General features: G+C 36.1%; 1 protein-coding gene and 1 pseudogene across 21 annotated transcripts in view; one reads left to right on the forward strand and one right to left on the reverse strand.

Annotated features, from left to right (window-relative positions):
• PSPC1 (paraspeckle component 1) overlaps window positions 1-22,022 on the reverse strand; it is a 109,232-nt gene that overhangs the window by 51,711 nt on the left and 35,499 nt on the right. For 13 of the 21 annotated variants that reach the window (XR_004523032.2, XR_004523027.2, XR_004523033.2 and 10 more), the window contains exons 7-8: window positions 4,637-4,694; window positions 1,057-1,226 (exon numbers count right to left, since the gene is read on the reverse strand). The exons of 6 other annotated variants lie outside the window; for them this stretch is intronic. Coding sequence is in view for 2 of the 15 variants with exons in the window: in XM_004318635.3 (XP_004318683.1) it covers window positions 1,057-1,226; window positions 4,637-4,694 (228 nt within the window). In the remaining 13 variants the exon portion in view is untranslated. Of the gene's footprint in view, window positions 1-1,056; window positions 1,227-4,636; window positions 4,755-22,022 lie in introns of those variants that run through there. 2 more of the 21 variants (XM_033843495.2, XR_012327489.1) reach the window with 2 other exon arrangements.
• Window positions 7,389-8,800, forward strand: LOC109550177 (single-stranded DNA-binding protein, mitochondrial pseudogene; annotated as a pseudogene).

Consider the following 22,022-nt stretch of genomic DNA (forward strand, 5'->3'; position numbering starts at 1 on the left):
CCTATGTTAACACTCATTTAAAAAACCTGTTAGCATGTCCAATTTGTCCAAATTCTTAAAGGACTGTATTTAAAGTAAATAAAATTAAAAATAATAGAACACCGCATCCATCAGTTCTAAGACGCACATTCACTGCTCGCGTCTCTGAGATCAGGAGGGTTTAGAGCTGATGGCAGGTCTGCGTTTAACAGTAGCACCTTTTCTTTCTCAGCAGCAAAGGCGCCTTCAGTTCCAAAATTGAACTGCCTTTTCCAAATATACGATCAACTAATTTCCCTTTTCTAAATGTTACTTAGGACAACCATTAAAAAGAACCAAATGAGAAAACGTCTTAGGAATATAACGTCTCAAAAAGTGACAGACTTTAAGGGAAATGAAAAACAGTAGCAGTCTTGCCACTGATTCTCAAATATGAATTACAACTGAAAAACGTTTTTATAATATTTAACCCACACAAAGATATCTTCACACTCTGAAACCAAGAAATGAAATTGTCTACTTTAAATTTAGTATCAAATTTAATTAAAATTAGTAAGTCTATAGTAAGAATACAATGTAAGTTTAAAATATATTTTAAAACTTTAATGTAAATTTTTTACAGTTAAATTCTCTGAAATTACTCATAAATGATTTTTTTACGAAAAATGACAGAAAACTGTGTTTTCACACATATTGAGGTTTTGTACCCCACCAAAGGTAAGGAGTTCACACAGGAATAAGAACACGATCACAAAATACTTGACCATTACACTGAATGCTGGTAAAAGGTGTATACAAATTAAATTAAAATCACTGTAAAATCACTAGAATTAACATACATACCTGCTATATACTTAAGTACAAAAGCATGCCATGGCTCATAATCCTAACTCTTGGGAAACTAAAAAACTGCCTCTCACAATCACCATCTAACTTCACAAAATTACCTTTTCTTCACTGGATACTGATCTTTACTGACAAAACAAATGATGCCAAATTATGTTAAGTGTGAAGTTACCTTTGGGGCAGAAGTATATATTATTGAATATAATCACAATAATGTTTATGATACATTACCACTGCTCCATTATCTGGCATCATTGGAGTTCCCATATTTGCAGCTCCTTCTGGCCCCATGGCAGGACCAGGACCCATTGGTGGGCCAGGTATAGTTCCTCTGTTGTTCATATTCATACCCATCATTGGAGGAGGACCTTGGTTACCAGCAGGTGCTGGGCTAAACGCATCTACGTAAAACAATCTATACTTAGAGCTGTCCTATCTTAGTTGATAAACATTTAAAATTTAACAATACTTAGGCAATCTATATAACAAGACTATTATCAAAATTATTTTACTTCCTTGAGAATGGGAAACTCAATTATCTACTCTGATAGAGCATTATATTTGCTAAACAAATGTACATAAAACAAATGAGAAAACTGTCAATTATTTTTAGCACATTTGAGACTATAAAAGCTTGAAAGTTTTCTTTAAAAAATCAGTATTATTTGCTGTAGTCTGCTTTTTAACCAAATACTCCCTTACGAGTGGTGACAACTTTCTACCAGTTTAAATTAATGGCAAAGGATTAGCACTTAGGAAACCACTTAATTTTCTTACAGTCATGACTAAAAATACTAGCATGTAAAATTATATTAAATTATGAAGGGAGAAACCATGTCCTCATACATACATACACAGACACACACACACACACAAAGTTCACTGTAAATAAATTCTTGGCTTTTATATAATTACTGAACATCTCCCAAAATTATAGGAGGTACTCTTTTTTAACTTTATATAGAACTATGCAATAGAAACAAACAAAAAAATTGAAATGATTCATCATGACAAAACTTATTTCTAAAAGCAACTGCAACCAAATACAGATAAAATATTAATACAGCTGTTTGAATTTTTTCAACATGCTGAAATTCTGGAGATGAGAACAATTGGATACTTCAAATTTTTTCATCAAAAGACATCCATCCACCTGCTTCATGTTAACTGCAATAATGTTTAAGCTGTAACACATTTATAATGGCCTCAAATACAACATTTTTGGGTATCCTCTTTGAACTTAAAAATTTTTTAAACTACTCATACTTGTTTATCATTAAAAATTCATGACAAAGACTGATTCTGAGTTTTCTTCTAGTATTTCATTATCTAGTTAATTTCATGACATTCAGAACTCAATTTCGCAACAACACATCATAATAGGAGTGGCAGTTTTCATTCAAACTCACAACTCTACACAGCACCCAATGCAGCTCAACCGGCACAGGACTGGGTCCAGGGAGCTGAGAGGAAGAAATCTGACTCCCTGCCAGCCCCTAGCAACAGACCCCTGCTCCTTCTGAGCCCAATCCCCAGGACCCCAGCCACTTCCTAGGGAAGGAAGTAGTTCCTTAATGCCCCAAAGTTCTTGTTAGTTCATCTACACTTTAACTACACAAGAATACTTTTACTCCCTTAAGATAGCTATAAAGAAAAATTTTTACTAGTCTTCCACAACATCTCCCATAAGTGAAATGAGGAAGGGTAGAGACAGTATCCAGGAGGAATGTTACCTCAACTTTCCCCAAAAAGAACAGATCAAGGATTAGTGGTTTTTCTTCTCTTTTAATAGAACATAATTATCACACCTAACTTATGAGATACGAATATAACTATACAAGTATGGGTATAATAAAATAAATGAAAAATATTTAAAACTATCATTAGTTGAGGTAGACTTAGTAACTATGTCTTCTACCAGATGGCTGTAATTAGACTAAATTTAAAGATCTAAGGAATGTTAGAATTATCTGGTCCCCTGAAAAGCAGTTATATAAACTATGTTCCACTTCATACACACTGGTAACAGACCAGAAAATCTGTCATGTTTAATCCATGCAACTTGACAGGATATGACAATCTACCAACTTAACAGTGACATTCAACTGCAAGATAAGGACTTGTAGCTCCATGGATCCATAACTATCATGAGGATAAAATCTCACTTCGAATAAAATGTAAAGAGGAGAAAATTAAATGGCGTGGATGTTAGGGGAGCTAATTAAGTGCTCAAATGTAAATATGGTTCTCTGGTGAATAAAATGCCATTAAAATTTTTAATTCTCTTGAATTCCTCACTAAATAAGGAATCTAAAAGTACATTCTCCCATTTCTTCTAATAAAGTTGCTAATCAAGTAAGAAAGTCAGAATGTTTTCATGGTCTCTGAAACATCACAAATGTTTCAAGTTTGGTTCTGATGTTAATGACACACTTAAAATCCTTAAATCCAACTGGATTATATTATACACCAGCCCACAACTTACTTTGAAAAAGACATAAATACTGAACTACCTGTACATTACTAGACCCTCAACTGTGCTTTCTAATTTAGAACTTCTCAAGTACTCTTGGTGCACTAACTTTTTTCATGTATCCATTGTACTAACTTCACAATTAAGCTCTTTTGGTTAAGGGTTATGTCTCGTGCTTCCTTTGCATATCAGAGATGCTCAATAACTACTTTTTGGTAGATAAGAAAAGTGACGAAGTAAACAGCAATTGTGTTAAATGATTTAGATTATCTAACTGGCAATGGCAACGGAACTGGCATGGGGGAGGGGTGCTTGGTCATGGAAAATGCTCGATCCACATATTAGAGGCTTTAAGATGTCTTACTCTACATACTACATGTACATTCCAAGTACAATCTGGATTTCCTCAGTGGGAGTGCATGTGATGCACACTGGAATGTTAAGGTAATGTAATCTTTACAACAATATGTACATTTGACTTCATATAAAGATTCTAACCTCAGCTTCTGTGGGACAATGTGAAATTAATATATAAAATTTTATTATTTACCTAATTTTCAAACGTATGACAGTTCAAACTTAATAAGACATATGAAAACATCCCATACTTATTTTTCCCTTAGCCTATTTACTTGACATTGCTGCCCTAACAACCTGGTTATACAAGCAATCAATATTACAGATGCTAATATAGGCACTTCCTTAAAAACTTCACATCAACTCTAAACATACACATTAGTCTAAATATGCAAGACACATCTCATTTACTTGACAAGTCATAGATGTCTCCGAACAGTGCAGTTCTGTGCACAATACTGTGGGTTAGGGCAAAATAAGTTAAACATTCAGTAAAAGGAATAAAAATAGCCTCAAAGTTACACAAAAAATTATCTTAAAATAGAAATAAAATACTCTCAAAAAGTTTATATACACTACAACTCAGAAACTATCAAAATTCCAAGATAAAAAAGCCAATTTCAAGGCAAGAAATCTGATTTTTTAAAATGCAACAACATAGCTTTATTACACCATGTGATGACTCAACAAGTTTCAGGTCATTTACCAAAACCTGTTTACAGGTTTCTTTTTGTTATATCTATTAAAACATAATACCTCTTTTAGCCTAAGAATAAACAAAATAAAAATGTTCTTCCTAGGCATGTATTTTTAATATACTGGTACTTTTTTTCTCATTAAATAAATGTAGGAAATTTCACCACTTACAAACGCTGGTTGCAAATTTTTGTTTGTTACTGATATGTAGATAACACAAATAGCATGTACACGTCCCTGAAAAATGACAAGTAAGTGACAGAAGGGTTTGCTTCAAATCCCTACCTCCCATGTTTATTGCTCCACGGGGACCCATATCACCCATTCTCATTTCCTGTTCTCTCTGTAAGTAAACATAGTTGTCACAGTCAACCTATCGATCTTAGGACTTTACATTTCCCATCTAAAATCAAAAAGAAAAGAATAAATTGCGACATCATGTTCCATTAAAATATTTTTAAATTTCCAACATCATTTACTTAATAAGAACACTGAAAAGAAACTTCAGTCTCCCAGGCTTAATTAATATACTGCAAGAGCTTAGAGCACCCAATTTATATTGCTATATTATCAATGAGTCATACAAAAAACCTACTACAGGATATTTGTAATGTTATTATCCCTAGAGATCATACACACATGCCTAGATTCTAAGAGAAGAAAAATCTAACAATAATGACCACCAGGACCAACTATTTTTCCCTCCCAGGTCTCTAAAGTCTTAAAACAGAAATGACCGTTACCACTTTCGTATTCAAATGTATTCAAACACACAACACAAGCAGCTGTGGGGTACTAAACCAAAAATAATGTTATAGACAATTTTCATTTTTGAAATATTATAATTCACCTTTGCATTTTTATTCAAGTACTCAAGTATTATTTCACCCAGGACCTACAGATATACCATGAAAGCCTCCACTACACACAAACAATTACTGAAAGCTCAACATAATTTTGCTTCCTTTATTTGAACAAGAATTTTTCTTGGAAACCAAAATAAAAGTGTTATTACACAGTTGGAAAGTTCTGAAACAAAATGCTCTTGAGGTTACCTGTGACATAAAAAGCCATACAAATGTACAAAACGTTTTAAGTTTCAGTATAGAAACTACTTCCTAGAAACCCATTTACCAACAATAGTTATATAGAATTAACTTCAATGAAATCTCTAGGTGAAATTACCCAACATATCATAATTGAAATTTACACTACTATTTAATGATCTTGTGCAATACCAGACAAGTGTGTTAAATGTAGCAATCATAAAAAACATTGAGGCAAAAGTAGCAATGTCTAAATCTAAAGAAAGCATCATTTTTCTACTTTTAAAAGCAGTCTTATTAATAAAATGGGTTGGTTTTAAAATATAGTGAAAAACACCTATAAAGCTAGAAATAAAAGCCTATGATAGATAAATGCCACTAAGCAGCAAATCAACTGTCCATCTAACCTAACAGAGATGCCTCAAAAGTTAACCTTTAATGAAGCTATGATATGAGAAAAATACCACTCACATAATAGCTTCATGAAGAAACATTTCTCATTGCCTAGAAAACATAAATACCAAAGCTTTCCCAAAGCTAACTTTTAACTTTCCAAAAAATAGGTTTCTTTCATCATAAAACATTTGACGATTAATGGATACTATTACTGACCAGCAAAAAAGCTATTTTATAAAACTGACTACTGATGAACTCATATAATTTTGCAATTATAGGGAAAATACTATTCTCTAATCACACTTAGCACTATTACCAATAAATTAAACCAAGTTGTCATTTCCTCATCAGCAAAGCCTACTGACAAAGTGTGGACTGTTCGCGCATACCCAAAATCTTCCAGGTACTATTTATAAGAGATACTCTTCAAGAAGAGCTGCTTGCACTCCAGCACCAGAGAGTAAAATACATGGATTTTATGGCCCCAACATTTTTAGGGACAAAGGTGTAACATATTTTTTGACTTGTCTTAACTATGAAAGACTAGAAAGGCAATATCTAATCACTAACAGAGAGTAATTATTAGTCTCACTCTTTGAGACTTCAATTTTCAAATCCCCCTTAAATACCCCAACACCCTAGCTTCCTAGTCATATTTTAAGGTTATTCTTTCTATAAACCCGCTACTACATACTTCTAGTAAAATGCAAGAGGCAGAAGTAATATTTAAGGGTAGTGTTATCAACAGAAATTAAGACAGTACTTCTCATTATAACTTGATATATCAAATATCAATAAGGAGAATCACTTGAGTAAGCGCACTTTAACTATGTACCCACCCCAATAGCAATACATAAACAAGGCCCTCACTTCTCCTAAGAATTCTTCTAATATATTTTAAATTAGAACTGATACATGTGTGATATTTTTATAATACAAATTTTAATGATGCTTTATTACTTTACCAAAAATTATTGTGCTTTAACAGGCAACAACTTATATGTAAAAATCTCAAAAGACTGCAGTGCAATATAAAATGATAAAAGCTATGACGAACACTCCATTTTAATTAATTCAATAAATCCTCATAGCAACCCTATGAGGGTCTACTGTTATCCTATTTTAGAGATCATAAAACTGAGTCATAGACCTGCTCAATAACTTACTCAGGGTCATACATGTAGCAAGTGGTTGAGCTGACCTATAAACTTCTGCCAAAATAGAGTTCACAGAATTGCTTCTTCACAGGGCACCTTCATTCTTCAAGAATTCCAAGACTAACAAAAGGCAAGATTTCTAATGTATTCTTACCATGTTTATAAGAGACTGTGCCTTTTGATTAAAAGAATTCTGCACTGTAAAGCAATTATACTCCAATAAAGATGTTAAAAAACAAAAACAAACAACCAAAAAAACCCATGTCTACTAGTTAGACACATTTTGCTTCTCTTGTTCAAGTTCATTTCCCAGGAAGCTGAAACCTCTCTCACATTTCACTGCCTTTAAATTGAATAATAAAATGTTAATTTGTATTTTATGGAAAAACAAAGAAAAAGAATTCTGCATATGTATTCTTGAAAGCTGGTCAGTGAAATATGCCTAAATTTACCAAAAAAGAAAGTAAAGTACTACTGAGTCCAAAGCCGCATATCAAAGCAGCATTCCATCAACAAAAAGGTTGTTCTCAAGGTGTGGTTCCTGGATTGAAGAGAGTCCCCAAGACACATCCAAGACGTGCACAAACTCAAAACTACTTTATTAGAACACAGTTCTAACACTGGTCTAATTGGGCTTTTCACTGAGACACTCGCAGGGATGGTGCAAGAGCAATGATGGGCAAAAATCCTGGTGTTTCAGCACAAACCAAGGCACTGGCATTCAATTTTTACCAGTAATCATTGGACTCTAGACATTACAATACAACTACATTTAAATGATTTCAATTATGGCTGTCCCAGCCGAGCATCCAGAAAAGACTGAAGATTAGATTGTAAGAAAATAAAACAGGACTTCCCTGCTGGCGCAGCGGTTAAGAATCCCCCTGCCCATGCAGGGGACACGGGTTCGAGTCCTGGTCCGGGAAGATCCCACATGCCGCGGAACAACTAAGCCAGTGCACCACAACTACTGAGCCTGCGCTCAAGAGCCCACGAGCTGCAACTACTGAGTCCACGTGCTGCAACTACTGAAGCCCATGCGCCTAGAGCCCACAACAAGAGAAGCCACCACAATGAGAAGCCCGTGCACCCCAACAAAGAGTAGCCCCTGCTCGCCGCAACTAGAGAAAGCCCATGTGCAGCAACGAAGACCCAACACAGCCAAAAAATAATTTTTTAAACAAATAAATAAATAATTTTAAAAAAGAAAACAGAAGCCATGTTTCAAAGAGCTGGATTTTTTTTTTTTCTTTCTGGCTGAGCCACAGCATGCAGGATCTTAGTTTTCTGACCAGGGATCGAACCCAGGTGCCCCTGCAGTACAAGCGCACGGTCTTAACCACTAGACCACCAGGGAAGTCCTCAAAGAACAGCAGTACAGGTAGTTCATCAGTTTCTAAGACATGGGTCTGAAACAGCTACCAGTTTGGTTCTGAAAAGATCTCTGACTCGTGTTCAGTTACTTCATCGAGTAGGTCAGGACCCTGTCATGAGACAGGTGGAAAGAATAACCCTGTCACAATATTTTCTCTGGCAGCAAATGAGATGTGGCCGATCGGGGAAAATGAAGCACACCAAATGGGTGAGGTCAGTCAAAAACACGGCACAGACTTTCAGTATTCTGACCAGGCCTCAGAGATGTGGCATATCAGTATGTGAAAAAGGGGTCTCGAATTTATGTGGACGGGAAGGTAGACTATGGTGAATATATGGATAAAAATAATGTGAGATGACAAGCAACAACAATTACAGCTGATAACATATTTCCGAGTGACCAGACAAAGAGAAGGCATAGAATGGACAATTCTTCTTTGGCCATTGTTTGGTACAGTCTCATTTCCAAATCATGATTGTCTTTATAGTTTATAAGGACAAGAATTAAAACACTCTTTTATATTAAAAAAATAATAATTTCAACTATGAATACCTGGATGAAGCAGTAAAAATGATTAATTTTATTAAATCTCTAACTTTAGGTACATGTCTTATTATTATTCTATGCAACAAAACATATACATTAAGCATTTCTGCTGCATTCTGAAATATGGTGGTTATTACAAAAAAAAACCATTCTTATGATTGGGCTGAAAGCTGAATAAGACACATTTTCTTGGAGCAAGATTTTTACTTGAGACAGCATTTCTGTGTACCTGGCAGTGATTTCTGATGAGTGGCTGATATTAAGAAATGTGATTTGTTTCTAACTTTGTATAACAAAATACATCAACATTTTTATGATTTGTGTAACTCAACTGGTCAATATTTTTCAGCTCAGTACATGACATTACAAACTCATGCATAGGGAGAAGATCCACTCAAAGGTAGACCAATGGATTCTAATGCAAAAGAGTACTTTTAAGAAAATACTGCTTGTCAAGTTTCACTGCAGCATCAAACAACAATATTCACAATTAGCTGAAAAGGTTAAAATATATATACCTCTCTCCACTTACTTATCCATGTGAAACCAGATTCTCTTCGTATTTTTTAACCAAAAGAGCATTTTGCAATAGGTGGAATAATGCAAAAGCAAATATGGGAAGCCAGTCATTTTCTTATAAAGCCAAACACTGTAAAACAGTAAAATAACACTCTTCCCACTACACAAAGTTGAGCATTAAAGAAATTTCAAAAAAAATGTAAAAATAAGGCTACTCTTCCCACTATAACATATATTCTTTTAAATTTATCTTTTAATTTCTTACATGGTAAACAATGATATAACCTAAACATAAAGCTCTTTGGGGTCTTCAATAATTTTTAAGAGCTTTAAAAAAGGATTTGAAACCAAAAAGTTTGATAACCACTGTTTTTAAATTCCAGTCAATATTTACTCGTGAAAATGTAAAGTGGCAGAAATTTTGCACTAATGTAAATTAACTAAACCAGTATACCCCAATGTGCAGAACCTGACATTATTTTATGTATAATATTGATTTTTTTTTCCTTTAATACTTACTACTCAGGATATCAATCTGTGATTTTTGAAGATATTTTATGGTTTTTCTAGGTAATCTAATTTAAACAAATATTGACTATGTAATTATCAACTGGAATAACATTCTGCAGTCAATGACAAAATGTGCTCACCTCACACACTCATCAGTCTAAGCCCTAACAGCCACCATCATTCTTCTTTAATTCATAAAGTCCTCTCTCATGTATGTCTCTAAAGAAACTTCTAAGGATTTTCTAAGGATCACAATGTGCCACTTAGGTTCCATGTCTTAATAAAGAAAATGCTAAAAATCCTGATATAAAAATGCTGAAATAAAACTTTTAAATCTAAAAGAAATATAATTCTAGAGAAACATGTAAGTTTTGGCAAGTAACAATATTCAACCTTTTTATCATTAAATATTCCTAGAAATTTTCCTAAAAATAAATTACTCTTAGCACTTGGAAATATAGCTTTTCCTTCACTAGAGAAGTTTACATACAAGAATAATAAGACTGTTAGATAGCTAGTCAAACATTCATTGGAGAAAACAAACTGTCAGCATCTGGAAATACTAGGTAACAAACATATTTACAAGAATGGAACACAGCCACTGTGGAGAACAGTATGGAGGTTCCTTAAAAAGCTACAAATAGAACTACCATATGACCCAGCAATCCCACTACTGGGCATATACCCTGAGAAAACCATAATTCAAAAAGAGTCATGTACCAAAATGTTCATTGCAGCTCTATTTACAATAGCCCAGAGATGGAAACAACCTAAGTGTCCATCATCGGATGAATGGATAAAGAAGATGTGGCACATATATACAATGGAATATTACTCAGCCATAAAAAGAGATGAAATTGAGCTATTTGTAATGAGGTGGCTAGACCTAGAGTCTGTCATACAGAGTGAAGTAAGTCAGAAAGAGAGAGACAAATACCGTATGCTAACACATATATATGGAATTTAAGAAAAAAAAAAATGTCATGAAAAACCTAGGGGTGAAACAGGAATAAAGACACAGACTTACTAGAGAATGGACTTGAGGCTATGGGGAGGGGGAAGGGTAAACGGTGACAAAGCGATAAAGAGGCATGGACATATATACACTACTAAACGTAAGGTAGATAGCTAGTGGGAAGCAGCCGCATAGCACAGGGAGATCAGCTCGGTGCTTTGTGACCGCCTGGAGGGGTGGGATAGGGAGGGTGGGAGGGAGGGAGACGCAAGCGGGAAGAGATATGGGAACATATGTGTATATATAACTGATTCATTTTGTTGTGAAGCTGAAACTAACATACCATTGTAAAGCAATTATACTCCAATAAAGATGTTTAAAAAAAAAAAAAAAAAAAAGAAAGAAAGAAAGGGGCTTCAAAAGACCAGTCCAGGAAAAAAAAAATCTACCAGCTCTGTATTTCCCAGCTGTGTCACCTTGGAGAAGTCAGATAACAGCCCTGACTTGAGACTTCTACTTGAGGGCTGCAGCAGGAGTTAAGTGAGATCATTGTTACATGACACAGTTCATAGTGGTTGCCCAAATAATGTTTCTTTCCACTGATTTATTAAAATAGGTGTGGAGAGGAGCTTCCCCTTGGCCATCAAAATGTAGGTGGAAATATTTTTTCTTGCCTGAGTTTGTGTGGTTTGACAAATAAAAAGCTCACTGTTTCTTTCCTGGAAAAAAAAAAAAAAAAAAAAAAGAATGGAACAAAAATCAATTATGTGAAATATTTTTTAAAAATAGGTATAAACAGGGCTTCCCTGGTGGCGCAGTGGTTGAGAGCCCGCCTGCCGATGGAGGGGACACGGGTTCGTGCCCCGGGTCCAGGAAGATCCCACATGCTGCGGAGCGGCTGGGCCCGTGAGCCATGGCTGCTGAGCCTGCGTGTCCGGAGCCTGTGCTCCCCAACGGGAGAGGCCACAACAGTGAGAGGCCCGTGTACGGCCAAAAAAAAAAAAGGTATAAAGAAAACTAAAATCACAAAAAAGTAGGCCACTTTGCCAAGAAATTATCCACTCATTTAAAAAGTGTTAAGTTATGGAAAGGTGTGCATCAAGAAATTAATCTTCTAATAAACTAAAAAGGGAAACAAGAAATGTTCCTATTAATAGAGCTCAAATAATAGCATGCAAACTTTCCAACATAACCAACAGAGAAAGTGTGGAAGACTTAACATTTTTAATTCAAGTAATAAAAAACAACACTTTCCAAGACATTATATCACTCACTGTTATATTGGGGGGGGATATTTTAAGTAACATAAGACAAGCTTTAAAATATAAAATTTATAGTGGGTTTTTCCCTTCAATTTGCATTCTAAAATGCCTGCCCCCATGAGTATTGAGGAAACGTTCCTTAGGTTTATGATTGCTTAAGTGAAACTTTACATCACATTTCATCAGGGAACTGCTAATTAAGACAAAAGTTACCACAACACATCTATTAAAATGTCCAAAATCCTAAATGGTGACAATAGGAAATGCTGGTGAGGATGTGAAGAAACAGGAATTCTCATACACTGCTGGTGGGAATGCAGAATGGTATGCCTGCTTTGGAAGACAATTTAACAGTTTCTTACAAAACTAAACATACTCTTACCCTATGATCCAGCAATCACGCCTCTCGTTATTTACCCAAAGGCACTGAAACTTATGTCCACACAAAAACCTACACACGGATATTTGTAACAACTCTATTCATAACTGACAACCAAGATGTCCTTCATTTGGTTAATGGATAAACAAACTGTGGTACATCCAGATAATGGATTATTCAATGTTAAAAAGAAATGAGCTATCAAGCCATGAAAAAACACAGAGGAGGGACCTTACTTAAATGCATATTACTAAAAAGCCAATATGAAAAGACTTCATATCGTATGATTCCAACTATACGACATTGTGAAAAAGGCAAAAATATGGAGACAGGAAAAGAATCAGTGGTTGCCAGGAATTATGGGGAGGGAGGAATAACAGGTGGAGCACAGAGAATTTTTAGGGCAGTGAAACTACTCTGTGTGAGACTGAATGGTGGGTACGTGTCATTTTCCATTTGTCAAAACCCAGAGAATGTGCAACACCGAATGTAAACTATGAACTTTTGGTGATGCGGATGTGTAAGACACAAGTGCACCCTGTATGCTGTGGGAATCTGATGTTGGTAGGAGTCTGATGTGAGGGCATCTGTACGTATGTGGGGTGAATGGGGTGCGTGGGAAATGTCCCTTCTGCTAAATTTTGCTGTGAACCTAAAACTACTCTAAAAAATTTACTTTTTAAAAACTTTAAAAATGTTTCTTTTTGAATAAATTATATCTTAATTTATATCACAAGTTTTAGTCATGAAATAATAAACATTTCTTACTTGTTAAATATTGAATCAGAAATAGAAGGAACCACAAATACAAGTAGGGGGCTTTATCCTTAGTTTACTGTACTGATTAAGCTAAACACATGCGCCTCTTAAACTACATTCACTCAACAGTGTATTTTTATTTATTTTTTTTTGCGGTACACGGGCCTCTCACTGTTGTGGCCTCTCCCGTTGCAGAGCGCAGGCTCCGGACGCGTAGGCTCAGCGGCCATGGCTCACGGGCCCAGCTGCTCCGCGGCATGTGGGATCTTCCCGGACCGGGGCACGAACCCGCGTCCCCTGCATCGGCAGGCGGACTCTCAACCACTGCGCCACCAGGGAAGCCCCCAACAGTGTATTTTTAAAGCCTGGTTCAGGTAACTTTGTAAACAGATTGTTCTGAGGTCACTGTCAAATTCAACTGACCATGTAGCAAAATTAATTGCCACTTTTTAAAACATAGGATGGCTTTCTAATTGAAGATGAATTAAATATAACTACACATAATCTAGCATGCATCAAGAGACAGAAGGGAATAAATATTTTAAACAAATCAATTTTTAAAACAAATTTATATTGAGCTTAGAATTTTATTTCTAATCTATATACCTGAGGGACATTTTCAAGTTTATCCTTTTCAATTGTCATGGCAAACTCCCTCTGAAAAGCTGCTTTTAAAAACTGAAATTAATTAGGAATATATATAATTATTTTTCAAATTTAGTTATTTTATCCCAAACTCTTAAAGAAATCAGCAATCTGAATACCGACTACAACACAGACTACTTTCAATTACATCTTACCAAGGCACATATAATACTGGTGACTGGTTTGCATTTCTTTACCTGTAACCTCTTACCCAGTACATTTCCATATCAAAATCAAAACAACTATCATGACTGGCCAGATCAAGGGATGAAAGATTAAAGAGCAAATATAAGCTGCATAAGAAGCAATTCCAAATCGGTCCCACCAACAGAAGAAAGCAAACAAAGCACATGTGTTCCAACGTATGAAGGATTAAGAACGTATTTAAAAGAGGAGAGTGTCTTTTTCTATTCATGATACTAGACATAAAACAAGTTATCTTAGCAGTCTACCAGAAGCTTTGAAATCCTGACAAATTATATATTGTTTCTAAGTAGATAACTCAAAGCAACAGATTCAAAATATAGTAATATTTAAAATATTTAAATAACTAAATACAATTCAAAAAGTTATTTAAAATTTACAATTATAAGCTAAACTACTATACAAGCATTTCTACTGTTTAAAAGCAGGATTTAGAAAAAGCAATAATACGTCAAATTAAGACGTTATATATATTATGAGAATTGTGGCAAATTTATAACCAGAAAAGACAGGATTTGAAACGTGGTACACAGTGTAGTGGAGGATATCATAAGACAAAGAGGCAAACTCACCCATTTTACTTTAAATTACTTGAAATTTCAAACAGAAGTAAATGCATTTCATCAGCAGAGCACGCTTACAAACCCAAGTTTTTTGCTCCCTGCCACTAGCAGTTAGTTAATAATTACACATGGATATCGATATTCACATTTATCTAGTTCGCTTTGGTAGAAAAATTCTGACATTTCAGGTGATACTACAGAGCTTCACGCCCTCAACATGAAGTACAAAAGATACGGGATACTGATTGGCCTAAAAAAAATTTATTTTTACATAATCCCCGTGTAGGAGAACTCCTGTAGGGGGCTCTAAATATTACAACAAGAAATCACAAAGCAGAACCAACAAGTTTTTATGTCTTCCTAGAACCTTCTGTTATTACTTCAAGCTATTTAATTACTGAACAAAATTCCTATTGTTTGCATTGCATGTAGTGGACATTTCAAAAACATGTTCACTTTAGTTCACTTGTATTCGCCAATCTTAACTCTCCTCTTCTCCAACCCCTCTAAAAACGTAAACGTTACCTAAAAGATCTGACCATTCTGAACCAAGTAAGATTAGAAGAACTTACCATTTCAAATGAAAAGACAGAGGTATACCTACAACACAGTGGAATAATAAACCAATCACATCAGTTTTTAAAATGCACCCAAAAGAGCCCCAGAAGAGTGCAGAGACTACACATTCACTCTCCAGCATACAATTTTCTCTAAACTCTCAGAACTTTTTAGCTGCGTCTCTTAACCTACCCCACATAGGTCCCCGGTCCCTAAAATACTCTAAAATCCTCAAAGATGTGACTCTGCGCTTGATTCCCCTCTGTATCCTCTATGAAGCTCAGGACTGTTTTGAACACAGGAAAAACAGGGAACAAATTTTTCCTACTAAAGGGAACCTCCAGTCTTTGTGTAAGACTAACTATCTTGAAGGGATAGTCAAGTGGAATCTGAATACTAAAAAGTTACGTGTGCTGAAAACCAAGCACAAAAAATGGTTATTTTACTGTTTAAAATTTACTCTTGGGCTTCCCTGGTGGCGCAGTGGTTAAGAATCCGCCTGCCAATGCAGGGGTCCCAGGTTCGAGACCTGGTTCGGGAATATCCCACATGCCGCAGAGCAACGAAGCCCACGGGCCACAACTACTGAGCCTGTGCTCTAGAGCCTATGAGCCACAACTACTGAAGCCCGCATGCCTAGAGCCCGTACTCCGCAACAAGAGAAGCCACCGCAATGAGAAGCCCACGCACCGCAACGAAGAGTAGCCCCCACTCGCCACAACTAGAGAAAGCCCGCATGCAGCAACGAAGACCCAATGCAGCCAAAAATAAATAAATAAATAAATTTAAATTTTACTCTTTACTATGTGACTCCATTATGAACTCTACAGAAATACATCAATAGGTGTGTTTCAATGCCACCTATGTTTCAAAACCACTGATGCTGAACATCTGAAATGTTAGTATTAAATAAAAATACTGAGGTTTGGTGGCTCATAAAGAACCTTCAAAACTATGATTGAGCTGCACGCTGTCATCTGAAAAAGAAGACATCAAGCAACTATTTAACTCTCCCAATTTACATCTCAGTAACTACAATATAACAAATACAAGATTCCTGACCTCAAAAAGCTCAAGAGGTCTCAAATACTGGACAACTATGAGAAAATATTTAGATGGCAATATAAGTACTAAAAAAGAATCATATTAAAAATGATATAGGATCACAGCTGGGGTGAGTAGTCAGGGAAAGTTATGTATGTGCTGAGTATACACACTCCCCAGGAGGGAAAAAGGGATATGGGAATTTTTGTGGAATATGAGCCCCTCTGTGACTCTAATGGGAGCTAAGGCTGATGAAGACACTAGAGTCATCTAATATGACATAGAAATAATTAAGTCCAACAAAGTGTCCTCTGATGAAGTGGTTAAAGAATATAAAGGACATGGTAACCATTTCAATCTGGATTCATTCAAAAGACTCCTAACCGTGAATGATAAAACAGAGGGGGAATATGCTACTTATAATCGTAACATATGATTAGGGTGACCACACACACATCCTGGTTTGCCTGAGACAGCTTATTTTATGCCTGCTGTTAAAAAAAAAAAAAGTAATTTTACATAGTACTCATATTCACTTGTCCGAGTTTGGATGAAAATTTTATGCTACCAGAAAACTACTAGAGCTAATCAATGAATCTGGTAAAGTAGCAGGATACAAAATTAATGCACAGAAATCTCTTGCATTCCTATACACTAATGATGAAAAATCTGAAAAAGAAATTAAGGAAACACTCCCATTTACCACTGCAACAAACAGAATAAAATACCTAGGAATAAACCTACCTAAGGAGACAAAAGACCTGTATGCAGAAAACTATAAGACACTGATGAAAGAAATTAAAGATGACATAAACAAATGGAGAAATATACCATGTTCTTGGATTGGAAGAATCAACACTGTGAAAATGACTATATTACCCAAAGCAACCTATGGATTCAATGCAATCCCTATCAAACTACCAATGGCATTTTCCACAGAACTAGAAAAAAAATTTCACAATTTGTATGGAAACACAAAAGACCCCAAAGAGCCAAAACAATCTTGTGAAAGAAAAATGGAGCTGGAGGAATGAGGCTCCCAAACTTCAGGCTATACAAGGCTACAGTAATCAAGACAGTATGGTAGTGGCACAAAAACAGAAATATAGATCAATGGAACAGGACAGAAAGACCAGAGAGAAACCCACGCACATATGGTCACCTTATCTTTGATAAAGGAGGCAAGGATACACGATGGAGAAAAGACAGCCTCTTCAGTAAGTGGTGCTGGGAAAACTGGACAGCTACATGTAAAAGAATGAAACTTAGAACACTCCCTAACACCATACACAAAAATAAACTCAAAATGCACTAAAGACCTAAATGTAAGGCCAGACACCATAAAACTCTTAGAGGAAAACATAGGCAGAACATTCTATGACATAAATCACAGCAAGATCTTTTTTGACCCACCTCCTAGAGAAATGGAAATAAAAACAAAAATAAACAAATGGGACCTAATGAAACTTAAAAGCTTTGCATAGCAAAGGAAACCATAAACAACACAAAAAGACAACCCTCAGAATGGGAGAAAATATTTGCAAACGAAGCAACTGACAAAGGATTAAACTTCAAAATATACAAGCAGCTCATGCAGCTCAATATCAAAAAAACAAACAACCCAATCCAAAAATGGGCAAAAGACCTAAATAGACATCCCTCCAAAGAAGATACACAGATTGCCAACAAACACATGAAAGGATGCTCAACATCACTAATCATTAGAGAAATACAAATCAAAATTACAATGAGTTATCATCTCACACGAGTCAGAATGGCCATCAACAAAAAATCTACAGACAATAAATGCTGGAGAGGGTGTGGAGAAAAGGGAACCCTCTTGCTCTGTTGGTGGGAATGTAAATTGATACAGCCACTATGGAGAACAGTATGGAGGTTCCTTAAAAAACTAAAAATAGAACTACCATACGACCCAGCCATCCCACTACTGGGCATATACCCTGAGAAAAACCATAATTCAAAAAGAGTCATGTACCACAATGTTCATTGCAGCTCTATTTACAATAGCCAGGACATGGAAGCAACCTAAGTGTCCATCGACAGATGAATCGGTAAAGAAGATGTGGCACATATATACAATGGAATATTACTCAGCCATAAAAAGAAACGAAACTGAGTTATTTGTAGTGAGGTGGATGGACCTGGAGTCTGTCATACAGAGTGAAGTAAGTCAGAAAGAGAAAAATAAATACCATATGCTGACACATATATATGGAATCTAAAAAAGAAAAAAGAAAATGGTTCTGAAGAGCCTACAGGCAGGACAGGAATAAAGATGCAGACGTAGAAAATGGACTTGAGGACACAGGGAGGGGGAAGGGTAAGCCAGGACAAAGTGAGAGATTGGCATGGACATATATGCATTACCAAATGTGAAATAGCTAGTGGGAAACAGCCGCATAGCACAGGGAGATCAGCTTGGTGCTCTGTGACCACATAGAGGGCTGGGATAGGGAGGGTGGAGGGAGACGCAAGAGGGAGGAGATATGGGGATATATGTATATGTATAGCTGATTCACTTTGTTATAAAGCAGAAACTAACACACCATTGCAAAGCAATTATACTCCAATAAAGATGTTAAAAAAGAAAATTTTAAAGTTTTCCTTACAAATAATTAGATATTATTAAAATTATTAAATTATCCTTTTGAGAAGTGGTCAAAGATTTCAACAGCTGGTTAAAATTGGTATTATATCTTCAACACAAATGCCCCAAATCATCACAATCCTAAGGATCACTTCCTAGAGTATATGTTAACATTATAAACATGTATCTTTGTTTTCATTGGATGATAAAAGTCTAAGTTCCAATTATGTACCATCCTTAAATATTCAGAAAAGTTCTTCGCTCATTGTAGGAAACCAAATTATTTTAGTAAAGAAATAAAACATATTAATAACAAAAAATTGGGCACAACTACAACATTCTATGCGAGGCCACTGCAGTATAACTGTTATTATCCATTCTGATTTTTACCATCATGTCCAAACCATCAGAAGCAGGCTGCCATTATACCAGTGATAGGTAATAACCTTCCCACACCTAAATCTGACTCCAAACACTACAGCAAATAATTCTTCAGTTATTTCCATAGGATGATGAAGAGGCTATAAAAACCCCCTGTGAAATATGTCCTTTGTTCAAATGTGTCAGATATTTAGCCTTCCAAAATAACGCAATCTTCTACTTCAATACAACCAAATTACTTGTTAAAGCTAAATAATTTACTGAAAAAGAGAAGTGATGGCCATGTTAAAACCACAAAATGGCAGCTTCTCTCAAAAATTCACAAACTATTTCAGAAAACGTATTTGTACCTCCTCATTAGTAAGTGACACCTGGGATTGGTTGGCTCTGCCAGCACCTATTAATGAAAGTTCATTACTGGCTACAGTTTCTGCCCTGAGTTTTGTACAGCTAACATGAGGGGAAGGGTTAGGTTATAATTAAATCAAGGAATGATGATAAGAGAAACAATACCCACTCAAGAAGCAGGAAGGGACTGGCATAAAATTAAACAACAGGCCCAATGTGGCAGCTCTTCCCATAACTTCTGCTGATTTATAACCATGACTACTAATGAACCTTCTGAATACTAATTTGGACTCTTCAGAACCAAGAACCAAGGTTCTAGGATATGAGGCACTCTGCTCAATAAACCTTCTAAAAACACTGAAAAACAACACATAAGTTAATACAATTACATTTTAAGTCACAAACTCTTTATGAGTTTGGTTAACATGAGCCGCTTTTTATAGATTTCCCCCCCAGCTCTCAGACTGGCCTGAGATCAGAGGTCGGCAAACTTTTTGGGGAAAGGGCCAGATAGTATTCCAGGCTCTGCTGGCCATACAGTCTTGACACAGCCTCAGAGTTATGTCACCACTAGTCAACGCTGCCATTTTGGGGCAAAGCAGCCATAAACAAAACATAAATACAGCTGTGTTCCAAAAAAACTGTTCAGAAAAAAATAGGCAGTGTTCAGATTTGGCCTGGCTTACCCTAGGCTGTAGACCTCCAGTCCAGATGAAATATTTTAAAAACTAAAAATTAATGTATCATTTGAGATAATACTCCCTTCCACATATAGGATGAAAGCCCAACTAAAAGTTGCCACACCAAAATCCCACAGAGCGCGATTCACAGAGAATGCTGTGCCATTTATACTGTTAACTGTATGAATTGTGTCTGCCTTGTCCAATGACCCTGAGCTCTCCCTTAAAACTCCCCAGGTCCCATAAAAAATTCAACTGCTACTACTATTCTCGTCTCAACATATGTCTCACTGCAACATATGGCCAGTGGTTTTCGATCTTTGCCAAGGAAAATAAGCAAGCTGAAGGGCTTTTTAAAATGCAGATCCCATGGCTCCAACCCAGACCCACTGGATTAGATCTCAGGCATTTTTCTTTTTTACGTTCCACAGATGTGCTGCAAAGATTGAAAACTACAGTATTTAGTCGAAACTGCCAACGGACAACCCATCAGAATCTACTGGGATCACAAATGAATCAATTAAGTAGGACGGAGACCTGAGAACCCACATTTTTTGAAAGCTCCCTGAGTGCTTATGATGCACAACTTGAAACACTACCGTGGAAGAGGTGTTACCCTCTTAGCCAGGCTACATCTGCTGTGGCCTCTCTGCTCAACAATTCCAGGAGCTACAAAGGAATACCTCTAAGGATTTGACATGGGTCAAATTACTGCCTTGGTATATAAAACACATTCGGGTCTTTATGCACGTGTTCATTTCTCGAGGGCCAGTCTCACCTACTCAAACAGGAATAAAAGTTATTCCATATCAATTCATGTATATATCTTAAAACAGATATGAAGGGCTATTCTCTTCTTCACTAAAAACCAAACATTAATATTTACCATGCCAGATAAAGAAACTTCTTAAGTTTTAAAACAAAGTAGCATCCAATCTAAGCACTGCCCCAATTTTCCTAATCAAAGTATTTTTATAACTACATGATGCAACTACTAAAGCCAGAATGACATTTAGACATTTTATGACTTACTCATTTTTCCAAGAAAACAAAGTTTACTCCAGGAAACTGCGTTTTAAAAATATTCTAATTAAAATCTCCCCTGTACTCCAAACCAAACTGCATCCACAAATGAAGACTAGCACACAGCAGTACTTAAATGTTTAAACTACTGAATCTACAGTAAGTGAAACAACCTAATAGTAAAAAGTCACAAGACAACCATAAACAGTCTCACAAATTCTTACTGTAACAGAATAACCTCTGTGATGTGTTCAAAAGCTGTAAAACTGCGATAAGTAGAAAATTTCAACCTAGTAAATACTATCTAGAAAATGGTTCAAATACACTATGGTAAAGATAAACCTAAATGCAATTAAGGCACAGAATAAAAATATATACATTGTTGTGGGAGTCAAAAATGTGTTATGCTACAGGAGTGAAAACTAACATGTTTAATCTATAATTACCAGATCTATTACCAAAGAGCATGACTTCCTCTTAGGAGGAATAAGGTATGAAATTAAAATGACAGCTTCTAACTGATGAAGAGCTGGCATATCCTTGAAACTCTTAAAAATATACACACATGGGGCTTCCCGGGTGGCGCAGTGGTTGAGAGTCCGCCTGCCGATGCAGGGGACACGGGTTTGTGCCCCGGTCCGGGAAGATCCCACATGCCGCGGAGCGGCTGGGCCCGTGAGCCATGGCCGCTGAGCCTGCGCTCCGCAACGGGA

Source organism: Tursiops truncatus, chromosome 18 (genome assembly GCF_011762595.2).
Source record: "Tursiops truncatus isolate mTurTru1 chromosome 18, mTurTru1.mat.Y, whole genome shotgun sequence".
NCBI classification, from domain to species: Eukaryota; Metazoa; Chordata; class Mammalia; order Artiodactyla; family Delphinidae; genus Tursiops; species Tursiops truncatus.